This window comes from Mesocricetus auratus, unplaced genomic scaffold, assembly GCF_017639785.1.
Source record: "Mesocricetus auratus isolate SY011 unplaced genomic scaffold, BCM_Maur_2.0 Super-Scaffold_100018, whole genome shotgun sequence".
Classification (NCBI taxonomy): domain Eukaryota; kingdom Metazoa; phylum Chordata; class Mammalia; order Rodentia; family Cricetidae; genus Mesocricetus; species Mesocricetus auratus.
This window is the reverse complement of record NW_024429199.1, coordinates 33,739,073-33,751,383: the sequence shown is the minus strand read 5'-3', so window position 1 is coordinate 33,751,383 and position 12,311 is coordinate 33,739,073. Positions and strand designations below refer to the sequence as shown.

Sequence of the window (12,311 nt, the reverse complement as noted above, 5' to 3'; positions counted from 1 at the left end):
GGTTCAGGAGTGAGTGACTATGCATTGCCTGTGGAGCCAGCCTCTAGCTTCTTTGACTTTCTTCTAGTGTTTGCTGTTCCCTTGTTTGTGCCACACCATTCTGACCTCTGCCTTCATGTCATGTGGCATCCCCCCTTGTGTGCATGCCTGGGTCCAAACTTACCACTTTATAAGGATGCCATTCCTAAAGGATAAGGAGAGTCCACCTGCTTAAGTGTAATTGAATCTTAACAGCTGTGTCAATGAGACCTTATTTCTAAATAAGGACACATTTTGATTAGAAGGTACCGTATTTCAACCAGTAAAACAATAACACATTTTGGTACAACACTTGCTTGTCAGTGGGAAAGAAAGTTCCCAAAACTAAGTGGTCCTGTCACATTAGTAAAGTTTCTGTAATCCAGTGGTTTGGTACACATCCATATTCACCATCTTGGGTGAATTTGCTGTATATTGCCTCCTAAAAATCAAGAACGAGCTGGTTAAGTGCCCATGCCACAATATGGGAGGCTCTCTCAGCTGGGACTCTTAGGGGACGGCTTAGGCCCTACCCTGGATGAAATGACAGTCACTGGAGATCCACCCTCCCTGGAGATCGGAGTGGAGATTGGTTGGGGGACTGGGAGACCTGGTGGGAAGGGTGGGGAAGAAGTGAAGGAGGGGAGGGAGAGGGAGCTGGGATTGACATGTGAAACAAGATTGTTTCTAACCTAAGTAAAAAATAATGATAATAATAAAAAGAAAAAAATAAGCAAAAAAAAAAAAAAAGCTGTGTGGTGGTAGCACATGCCTTTAATCCCAGCACTTGGGAGGCAGAGGCAGGTGGATCTCTGTGAGATTGAGACCAGCCTGGTCTACAAGAGCTAGTTCCAGGACAGCCTCCAATGCCACAGAGAAACCCTGTCTCGAAAACCAAACTAAACCAAAACAAACAAACAAACAAAAAAAGAAAGATACACAGCACTTACTGGGCACCTTTGGATTTTGGAGGTAGCATATACCTCATTGGGCATCTATTTCACCTTTTTTACTGCATGTTTCAAACTATCAATTTTTGTTGAAGTCAGAACAGGAACATAAACTAAAACAACTTGGATGCCATGCAAACTATAGTACTAGCTGGACCACACAATCCAATAATGTTGAAAGGTCAAAGGTGGACAGTGCTGCTGTATGCAGCCTGCAGCAGATAGCTAATCTAAGTGCTGGGCTGTGCAATATACATCATCTTTTCATTCTTTGTATTTTCTTGCTTTCTTATATTAAGTAAATGACCTAGTTCAATGCAAAGCAGAAATGAGCAAGACATTTTCATTAAATGAAAAATATTTATTCTATCATTAAATTTGGTGGTAGCAGTAGGTTTTACTGATCATGGTGATTTGAATGAGAATGACCTCCATATATTTGCATACTTGATCCTTCTCATTGGTGGAACTGTTTGGGAGGACTAGGAGATCTGGCCTTGTTGGAGAAAGCATATCACTGGGAGTAGGCCTTTGAGGTTTCAAAGAACACACCAGGCCCAGACTCACTCAGTCTCCACCTTGGGGATCAGGAAGTAAGCTTTTAGCCACTGCTCTAGTACCATGCCTGCCTTTTGCTGTCATACACCCGTCATGATGATCATGAACTCACTCTGGGAAACAGTAAGCAAATCCCCAATTAAATGCACTTTTTAAATGTTTCTTTGGTCCTGGTGTCTCTTCACAGCATTACCTCCTCATTTAATTTTCAACATCATGTGCTACACTCAAAGAACACTTAGATTAGTATCATTTGTATATTGCAAAGAAACCTACCTCTCAACATGTCTTCATTTAACATTGCTTCCTTCTGCATTAATAATTCAAAATAAAAGGAAAATTATTATGACTTCACAGTTCTTAAGCACTTTAAATAATGCACAAGTCTGTAACAGTAAATGATGCCACTGTGATAATTATTGTTTGTTCCAGAAAAATGAATGCTTGATTATTATTCTCTTCATATTGATATTCATTTCTTTCTGCTCCTGCTCTACCAGATATTTCTGGGAAGCCAATGAGTGTCTTGAAATGTTGACTTGTTGTCAAGCTTAGGATATGTGTTGCTAATAGCAAATTGATTATGTGACACCAGAATGAGAACTTGAAGATGATTTAGTCTTAAATTGCTGAAATATTAATTTCTTCTAATACTTGAAAACATCCTTACTGCATTATTGCATGTACAGTGTCACTTCCTGCCATTTTCTCAGCTCTGATTCTATTCTAATGAGTGATTTCTTGTAGCAGTTTTCTCCTTGCGAGCTATTCTGCGTACCCCGAGTATTCATGGTGTCAAGGCTACACAGGGGCTTTTATCTCTGTGTTTTCCTTGAGTGCCATCTAAGTGTCAAACAAGTGTCTTCTAGATAAAACCCCGAAGCAAGCGTACAGTTTCCCAGCTGATCTGCATCCCTCGCTCTAAAAACAACTCCACTCTTTCACTCTCAGAAGGGAAGTACACCTCTAAAGGGACAGAGAGCAGAGATGCCTCTGAAACACGCCATCTGTTTTCTAGCCAGTGAATTCATCTCTACCTCCCTAGGCTGCATTCTCCTCCAGATAGTTACCCCTCCTCAATTCCAAATGCAATCCCTTTGCAGCACGTTGCCTTTCCTCTCTCCTATGTTCGGGAGACTTGCTCCTGGGTGAAGTAGCATTCCTCGCTGTGCATGCAAATCCTATCTCTGCATGAACTTCCCCCCCCTCCCCCGGCGTGTCAATGAACTTTTCTTTCATCACCCAGTGGAAATGTCATTGCCATTCTCGCTCCATTCCATCCCATCCTGCCTCTTGTTTCTTCATGTCAAGTCTCTTCGAAAGAGTGGTTTGCACTCCTCTTTTTTCCTAAGGTGTTATTTTTAAATTATCATACAAAGTACGATATAGGACCTTTCCATATGGGACTTTTATTCTACTTACTCGTTATTAGCTCGAGTCTCATTTACCAGCCACCTTGAGCAATTTGATTTCCCTTGCAAGACACCAAGGAAAGCATTTTAAAAGCTTTCACTGCCCCATGAAATATTTTTCTGTCCTTATCCTACTTAGAATCTTTGAAGACTTCTCATTGGCAAACTTCCCTCCACATTATCCCCTCTCTTGCTTTACTATTTACTCATCTATTTTGGCTACTTTCCAGGTGAACTTCTCAAGGATGTGCCTCAGTTCTTTTTCAAAGCCATTTCTCATTCTTAGTGCTAAGTTCAGTGCGTCACACAGACACACAAATGCTTGCTCCTTCTCGGTCCTGGAAGTCTTTTTAATGTGCCCACTAGGGTTTGATTCTTAGATTTTGCCTTCTCTCATTCTAACAATTAAAATTTCTCTCTCTCTCTCTGTCTCTCTCTGTCTCTCTGTCTCTCTGTCTCTCTGTCTCTGTCTCTGTCTCTGTCTCTGTCTCTCTCTCTCTCTCTCTCTCTCTCTCTCTCTCTCGTGTGTGTGTGTGTGTGTGTGTGTGTGTGTGTGTGTGTGTGTGTGTGTGTGTGTGTGTCTTACCTAGTGCTCAACCCATTTGTTTAGGCTGGTTGGCCAGAAAGCTCTGTTTCTTGGCTTGAACAATTACTTTTTTTTTCTTTTTTTGGTTTTTTGAGACAAGGTTTTTCTGTGGCTTTGGAGGCTGTCCTGGAACTAACTCTTGTAGACCAGGCTGGTCTGGAACTCACAAAGATTCACCTGTCTCTGCTTCCCAAGTGCTGGGACTAAGGGCGTGTGCCACCGCCGCCTGTTGAATAATTACTTTTAAAATGAAGCAATGGCTTTTATTCACCAAACTGAATCCCCAGACCTCTAACTCATTTTCATTGATGTTTTGTAATGTCATATCCTTATTTTGGCACTATTTTTGCCAAATGTCCTTTGAACTATAGCATATGTTATATTAGTAAATGAAATTACAGCTTCTAAATACTTAAAAAAATAGAACCTTTCAGGATTTTTATCTGAAGTTTCCAATCTAAACTTAGCTACTTAATTACTAGGAAAAGAGAAAGAATTTATGTAACCATTTGAACTTTGTTTTCCTTGGTCAAATTGGCAATCATTTTCTAGTTCACACACTTGTTAAGGAAATTTTATTTGGTATTGTAGATATAGGATGATGTTCAGTGATGGCCACAAGGTAGTTCTCCTTCAATAGACGCTTCAACTGTTATTGCCAATCACTTGAGAAGATCCAAGTGTCTCTCCAAGTCTAGACTTTCTCCCAAACTTTATTTTTATTCAGTTATTTCACTTATCTAAGTGATGGTGTGCGTGATAGACTGCTCTAGAAAAACAAACACCCTGGAAATTTTCTGTGTGCCTAAAATAGATTTGTTTTTACATATTTCTGCTTGTAGAAAAATGTCACACTTACAATTTCCCAAGTACAAATTGTTAAACAAGTCTTGCGTAAATGTGAAGTTTTCTAAAGTCAATAAATATGAGAAAGAAATTAGCATTTCCCCCTATTTCATCTTGATTTTCCACAATTACTTGGCAATAGCAGACGCTTAAAAAAAACCAACTTGCTGTGAATATTAAGTTACCACTGAGACTTAATGTTTGTTTAACCTAGGATCAAATACAGTCACCAGGTCCTTAAGGACACAGTAAAACCTAACTGACATTATCTCATTGTCAAAAGTGGCCTATGCTTTGCCCTTCCTGTTCAGTAATATTGTTGTGTTGTTTCTTGTGCCTAATAAATTCATAGTAAAATCTCTGGATCTAGATTTAAAAAAAGACATGTTATGTGGCCAACCACCCTTCTCAACATCTCATGTGAGTCAGCCCTCCATAAGCATTCTTTGCTGTCTTTGCAAGCATACATACAACATGCACTATGAATAAGATGACAGAGCATTCTGGTTTGCTTGGGAAGGGTCTGCTTTGTATCTGCTATCACTATTCATTACTTTAGCAGTTCTTTCCCTAGTGACCTGTTTTGGGCAATAACTTGCATGGTCATGCTAGATTTGAAACATTTAAGTCACATAGGAGAAATAATGGGAGTGATTAGAGCATTGAAGACGGGCCTCACAAAAAGTGACTAAAGAAATTGGGTTTATTTACTAAAGAAAAGAAAGAATTAGAGAGGTTATACTTTTTAAGGAACAAATACAGGAAGAAGGTACTATAAAAGAAAAAAAGCCATACACCTCTGTCCTCCATCCTGCTGTGGGGTAGTATCTAATGCATAGTACCAGGTTTCATGCATGGGAGGTATGCTATGTAGAAGCTAAAGATTAGGAGGATGTTGGACATAGTGAAGAGTAATCCTTGGAAGGATGCTTTGTAACCATTTGAATATTCTTTAAGGAATAGACAGAATAGAATACATGCTATGACTTAGTAGTTCTATGGTAAAGACTATACTTTAGGAAATAGTTGTGTGTAAATGTGCAAGATGAACCCACCAGGGTGCATTAGCTAGTTCCAGGACAGTCTCCAAAGCCACAGAGAAACGCTGTCTTGTCTCAAAAAACAAAAAGCAACCAACAAAGGGCTATGTCATACATAAAATAGTTTAGTTGTAGCTATATGTTTTATAATAAATGAATTTCAAAAGCATATGTTGAGCCCCAAACAAGAACTACTACAGGATACAAGCAGAATAATTTCATCAATACAAAAGAGTTGATGAAAATTTTAGCATGAGTGTTCCTTGAAGCAGGCCTTCCAAAAAGATTTTGAGTTCAAGTAAATCATGAAATTAAAGGTCTGTAACCATTTTTGACCTATGAAAATGTCAAATATGGTTAAATCAAGTAGTTTATTTAGTAAGGGAAGAAAATACCACAGTGATGGAAGGAGGAAAAGTAAAAAATAGTTTGTAAGCCAACTCTCACAGTATCTAGATTTTAATCTCATTAGAGGATCACTGGGGAGTCCATGGAAAATATGGAGAACAAATTTATTTTAGGGAAGAAGAAGTAGAGATATTTCAACTTTGTTTTCTGTTTATTTTTATTGGAAGGCCACTTTGGAGTGTACAGAGGCTTCACACAGCGTCTCATTCTCCTGCTAACATCTGGAGCATGAAGGGATTAGTTTAGGAACATGCTCTGGAAGATGTCATTACTGAGTCCACAACTTGAGATGCTACTGAACCATTTCTCTTTCTGGGCACAGTAGCAACTGGAAGTTTTCTAGTTTATCCAATGAAGAATTGAAGTAATACTTTGAGATGTGGTATGTGTTTTACTAAATATAAATAAACTGACCTACGATTTTGCTTCAATCTTAATTGAAATGTGTGATAATTGTCCTCCACTTCCACAGGGATCTGCTGGTCGTGTTTCAGAACTTGGACTTTTGAAGGGATTATATCAAACTGTCCATCTGGTATGCATGTACCATTCTTGCTCTTTGGCTCCAATGATTCTATTACATGCTGTGGCTTGTTGAAACATTCAGAGACATGTACACATAATGGAGGTTCCTTTGAACTACACCATGCTTCAGAATAGGTGGAGGTTCTGATTTCCTGAAAAAAAAAATGGTGCACTCTACCACTATTCATCATGATGTAAATGGTTTAGAAAGGACAATAGTGATGAACTGGATATTGATGAGAACAATGTCCCTAAATCTTTTACACTTTCAAGGGAGACTAGTCATTGTCATTCCATCCCCATTGAAGTACTATTTCTAATTGTCTTATATGTAATAGAGGGGTTTACAAGGGCCTAAAAACCATTTTGTGCTATATTTTATATAATTTTACTCTTCAAGTCAAGGAGTCAATTTAAAACTCACTTGATCGACCATACCCCTAAACACACACATCCATTTTGACTCAAGGACTGGTGAAGTAAGTGCGGATGATTCTGTAGACTCATTGGGACCAATGTGAACTAGGCAAGGTCCAGGAGTCTATTTGTCAATTGACCATTGTAGGGAGAGATCTTACTAGTTACCTGTGGCACTGACCACGCCCGTTTGGGAGTGGCCATAGGTGCGTACTGGGCATGTGGGATATAGGCCTGCCTGAGGAGAGGAGATGCACTTGCTCTCGGGGTTCCTGTAGGATCTCGGAGGGCAGCTGAGTTTGGATGCTTGGAGCACTGACCCCTGGGTTATCGGTTTCTCATGTAAGTGTTTTCTCCCCAATAAAATTAACCTACATCACCCCTATCCCGTGTGTGGTAATTTTCTTCCAATAGACCATAGACTGCCTTTTCTCTAGCCTGCTGCCCATGATATTTTGAATTCCTAATAATTCATGCCAGGTCCTACTCTAACAGCTCTTCAAAGACATAGGAGTTCTCATTTCTGCAGCACAAAGTTGCCCATACGTGCCCTTTTAGTGTGAAGCTTTGAAAATAACTGTACAGATGATTGCTGTGACATTGAAAATTTCTTTGCTGAGTGGCCTTCAATAAACAATGTGACACCAGGCAGAGGTGTTTCCTTCCTCAAAAATCTTACCATTCCTATTTGATAACATGGAGCTCAGTTCCATGTGGTCTTTTCTGAGGCCTGATCCGAAAGAAGATCTGTCAATGGCAGCCTGGCAGTGGTTTTCAGTGGAGCATCCATCCATTGCTGATCTAGCAAGTGACACCTTACCTCCTCCAGTGTTTGGCTGGTGGCTCCTCTGGTTCTGAGTACATTCTCTTGTGCTCACCCCGTAAGTGTTTTTTTTCCTCCATACTTTGAAGTAGTCATACTTCCTTCATAATCCTCCATAAAACAATTTCCACATCTTGCTTTATCATCTCTCCTCACCCCTATATTTTAAGGAAGCATTCCAGTAATGTATTAGAGACTGGCTTTGGCAGTCCTTGCTAAGACATTGTTTACCAAGTGTCAGGAAAAGACCCTAAAGTTAAAAAACATATCTTTATCCATCTTACAGTCTAGATCCTGTTTCCTATGTGTCCTGACAGTTCCTGTCTGTTTATATTAGCTAGGTCCTATGACACATTAAGTAATTTGTTTCCTCTTGGAGAATAGTTCTCCAGATAGGCCCTAATTGGGTATAATCATAGCAATGACTGTATAAATCATGAAAAATAGGGGCATTGTCTGTAAGATATAAATGGATATGTTCCTTTCCATCTGTATAGAATTATTGGAGTAAATAATCACTCCCTCCCCTTTGATGAAAAAAATCAAGAAAAAACTACTAGTTAAGTACATTGCACAGTTCTTCCTGAAGGACCCCTGGCTTCCCCTCCATTGATGGGGAGTAGTTATGAGAACTGACTTAGGTTTGGTATTGGGTGAGAAAGCAGTGTTTTTCCATTATGAGAGATGATTGTCCTCTTCTCTGGTCTTGAAATTATGATTTTGTTGTTGACATTTTTGTTGTTTTTGGGCAGGGTCTCTCTATGTAGCCTCAATTATCTTAGAACTCACTTTGCAGACCAGGCTTGCCTTGAACTCACAGAAATCCACCTGCCTCTATTGACAGCATTACAGTTAGAACAGATTAGTAACATACAAGTCTGAAAGCAAGTCCTGTGCTCCCCATTCTGGCTAACTATCTTTGATCCTTAAGCAGGGAAAGGCATCTGTATTGCAACTGGAGGAGTCAAGCACTTATGTAGCTCAGGGCATCCAGATAATCTGCTTCACAATCTTTAGGTCCAGGAGCTGCAGAGATAGCTCAATGGCTAAGAGTTATTAAATAGGAATAATGATAATAATTCCTCCTCTGGCTGCTCTTCCAGAGGACCTGGGTTGGATTCCAAGCACCCACATGGTCAGATCATGACTGTCTATAACTCCCATCCCAGGAATTCTAGCATCCTCTTCTGGCCTTTGTGAGCAACACACCCTCAGGTGGCACAAAGACATGCATGCAGAACAAACACTCATACACAAAGAGAAAATTAAAGTAAAAATTTAAAGTATGTATGCCCTGAAATTGGGTTGTTCTTGCCCTAGGTCTCAGGGTCCCACTCCTATATCAGGACTTTGGTTGGGCATAGAATAATTGCTTAACTCCTAATTCAGCATTTGGAACTCACAATTAGATCTAGAACCTAGTTTGTTAGTAGTGTACTCTATACCCAAATGAGGCAGAACTTCCCCTTTTAGAATAATTACTGCTTCCACATCCTGTAGTGAGTTGAACTGTGTCCCTAAAAAGATATGTTCAGATTCCAATCCATGGTGTTGGTAAATGTGACCTTATTTGGAATTCTGTAGTTTGGGAGTTTTGGAAGTTGCAATCAAGTAAAGATGCAGTCATGCTGGATTAGAGTCAACCCCACATCAGTGACTAGCACTTTTATGAGAAAGGAAAAGGAGATTTTGAGATAAAAAAGACAAAAATGCACAAGTGAGAATGTCATGTGGCGATGGGGGCAGACAAGAATGACTCAACCTGAAAGGCAAGGACCGTGGAAGATTGCTGGCCCCACCCAAAGTTAGGAAGCACCAAGGGAGGACTGTCCCTGGAGCTTTCCTGGGATCGTGGCTCTGCCTGGAATACTGACTTCTGGCCTCTGGAACTGTGAGAGAGTGTGTTTTTAGTTTGTATTAGTTATGGAATCCTTAGGAAACCAGTGTAATTAATTAGTGTTATCAAACACGTGCCTACAGATAGTGTTCTGTGAATGTTCCATATTTTGCACTGTTATGAAGCCTTGGGATGAGCTTCTTTGTGTTTTTTATTCTGCTTATTTGCTAAAATTTTCACATATATAAATATCATCCATGAAATTTGAAAAATAATTATTTTAATGTGGTATTAGGGATTGGATCCATGATTCTGCATAAGCTAGGTGAGTGCTCTACCACTGAGATTTAACTTTGGCCTTGAAAAATGTATTTATTTTGAGACAGGCCAAGTTAAGTGGCTCAGGCTAGTTTTGAACTCACTCTATATGTTAGAAATGGCCTTGAGTCAGTGATCCCCCTGCCTCAGTCTCCTGAGTAGCTGGGTATACAATTGCTTTCCACCAAGGCCAGCTTTGAAAATTTGACAAGGCTTATTGATGTAATTGTCCTGCCAAATTCTCTCTCTTTCTCTCCTTTTTCAGCTCAATTATACATAACCGAGGCATACTTCAATCGGGACCCTCCACCTTTGGGATTGGCTTGTATAGGGCTCAGTATGATTTTTTTCTCTCTCTTAATTTTCAAACAATTTTAAACTTAGAGAAAAGGTGGAAGCAGATCCCAAAAGCAAAACAAAGTAAAAAAAAACCTTTGACACAAGCTGTGACCAGCCAGACCCACTGCGTGGAATAAGCAGCCCACAGCTATAAGCTCCTGCTCTCCCCTCTGCTTCAGTGTCCTTTCGAAGTGACTGTCCTGTTCCCAGTTACTGCATATAATGCAACACAGTGGCTTTCTGCATGTGCCTACCTGTCATGGACCTTCTGATAACGTCCTTGTCTACTTATTGAAGTAGATGGGGAACGGATGGGCACATGCATATGGGTGCATTAAAACTTTATCAGAAAAGCCAGGCAAACATACCAGAGCAAGGATGAAACCTCTTATGTGGGTCATATAGGAAAAAAGGAGTCACTCCCAAGAGTGGGGGGTTAGTGGCTGCACTCACCTGCCATTTCCCCATTGGGCACATGTGCAAGGGATGGACAGTTAGAAAGCTCTGGACTGCACCTGGGGCTTCAGCTCTGCACAGCCTCACTGATTGATGCCACCCACTCGAGAGTTTCTGTTCATCTGTCTTTTCAGTCTGCCTTTCAGTCTGACTGTTCATCTAGATCATTCCTATGCCCTGTCTCCTCCATCCACATTTCCGCATGTTGGCAGCTAGGCATTGGGCGAATTACTGTCATCAACCACTGTCCATTTCTTTGCTTTATTTGTTTATTTGTGTGCATGCATGCGTGTGTATGTATGTGTGTGTGTATGTGTGTGTGCACGCGCACGTGTGCACTTGCATGAGTGTGTGTGTGTGCTTGCATCATGTGTGTGAGCTTGCATGTGTGTGTTTGTGTGCTCTCAGACAAGTGCACATGCTTTTTGTTTTAAGGGTCTAACTTTTTTTTTGATTTTTTGAGACAGGGTTTCTCTGTATTGTTTTGGAGGCTGTCCTGGAACTCTCTCTGTAGATCAGGCTGGCCTGGAACTCACAGAGATCCACCTGCTTCTGCCTTCCGAGTGCTGGGATTAAAGGCAAGGTGTGTGCCACCAACGCCCGGCAAGGGTCTAAATTGTTTAAGGGTCTAAATTCAGTCCGTAAGCTTGCAGAACCTGCACCGAGACTTCTCCCCAGTGCAATCCTTTTACAACTTTATTAGATCTCTGCTTCTGTCTTCAGTGATGTTTCTATTTTTCTATTGCCATGACCAAGGCAACTTATAAAAGAAAGAATTTAATTTGAGGGCGTGTTTACAGTTTCAGAGGGTGAGTCCACAACCATGAAGGTAGGGAGTGTGGTGGCAGGTAGGAAGTTAAGTTCCTGGAGCAGTATCAGAGAGTTCACATCTGATCTGGAAGTTGGAGGCAGAGCGGGCAGTAGTATGAGCTTTAGAAACCTCAAAGCCCCCACCCTGTTAACACACCTCCAAAATGGCCACACCTTCTCAACAGTTCTACAACTGGAAACCAAACATTCAACTATATTAGCCTCTGGGGGTCATTCTTACTCAACCAACACAACATGAAACCTGTTTAACCTTAGCCCACGCACCCCCCATCTGTCTGTCTGTCTCTCTTTCTTCTCCCACCACAATACTGTGTGAAGTGTAATGTATGAGTTAATTTTAATGATTAAGATCGCTAGTGGCCACACTATCAAGAAAAATAGGATTACTGGTAATTGTAGTCAATGAAACTCTTAGATTGTGAATTTATTATTAGTCCAAAAAAATCTTAATACTATGGAGAGATACAAACATATTAATTTTTGTTTCTGACAGCACATTCATGGTTTCTACCAACCATGAACAATGCATATTGGATCTATAACCCTCACCTTCCTTCTTAATTCTCTCATGTTTTTATGTGTTAATTATATTGAATGTGTATATGCCTAGACTTATGTACATAATAGGTACTACATAAACATAAATATATGATTATGATAGCTTATAAAACATGTGATCTGTAAATGTCATATACATGTTAAATATTATATTAATATTATATGTACATGTTATGTTTATGTCTATGATTGTAAAGTGACCTGAGAAGAGACCATTCCATTCTAAATTTTTCACTGATAATAAAAGGCTATGTTCTTTCTCATAAATGAATATTATACAATCATTAAAATTAAGAAACTTAACATAAGCCGGGCGTTGGTGGCGCACGCCTTTAATCCCAGCACTTGGGAGGCAGAGACAGGCGGATCTTTGTGAGTTTGAGACCAGC

At 40.1% G+C, this 12,311-nt stretch overlaps 1 protein-coding gene across 1 annotated transcript in view; it reads left to right on the top strand.

Annotated features, from left to right (window-relative positions):
• Fbxo30 (F-box protein 30) overlaps nt 1-6,255 on the top strand; it is a 36,438-nt gene extending 30,183 nt beyond the window's left edge. Inside the window, exon 3 of the mRNA XM_040758147.1 lies at nt 5,986-6,255. Coding sequence (XP_040614081.1) covers nt 5,986-6,036 — 51 coding nt within the window. The 3' untranslated portion in view covers nt 6,037-6,255. The remainder of the gene's footprint in view (nt 1-5,985) is intronic.
• Nucleotides 6,256-12,311: the final 6,056 nt, after the last annotated feature.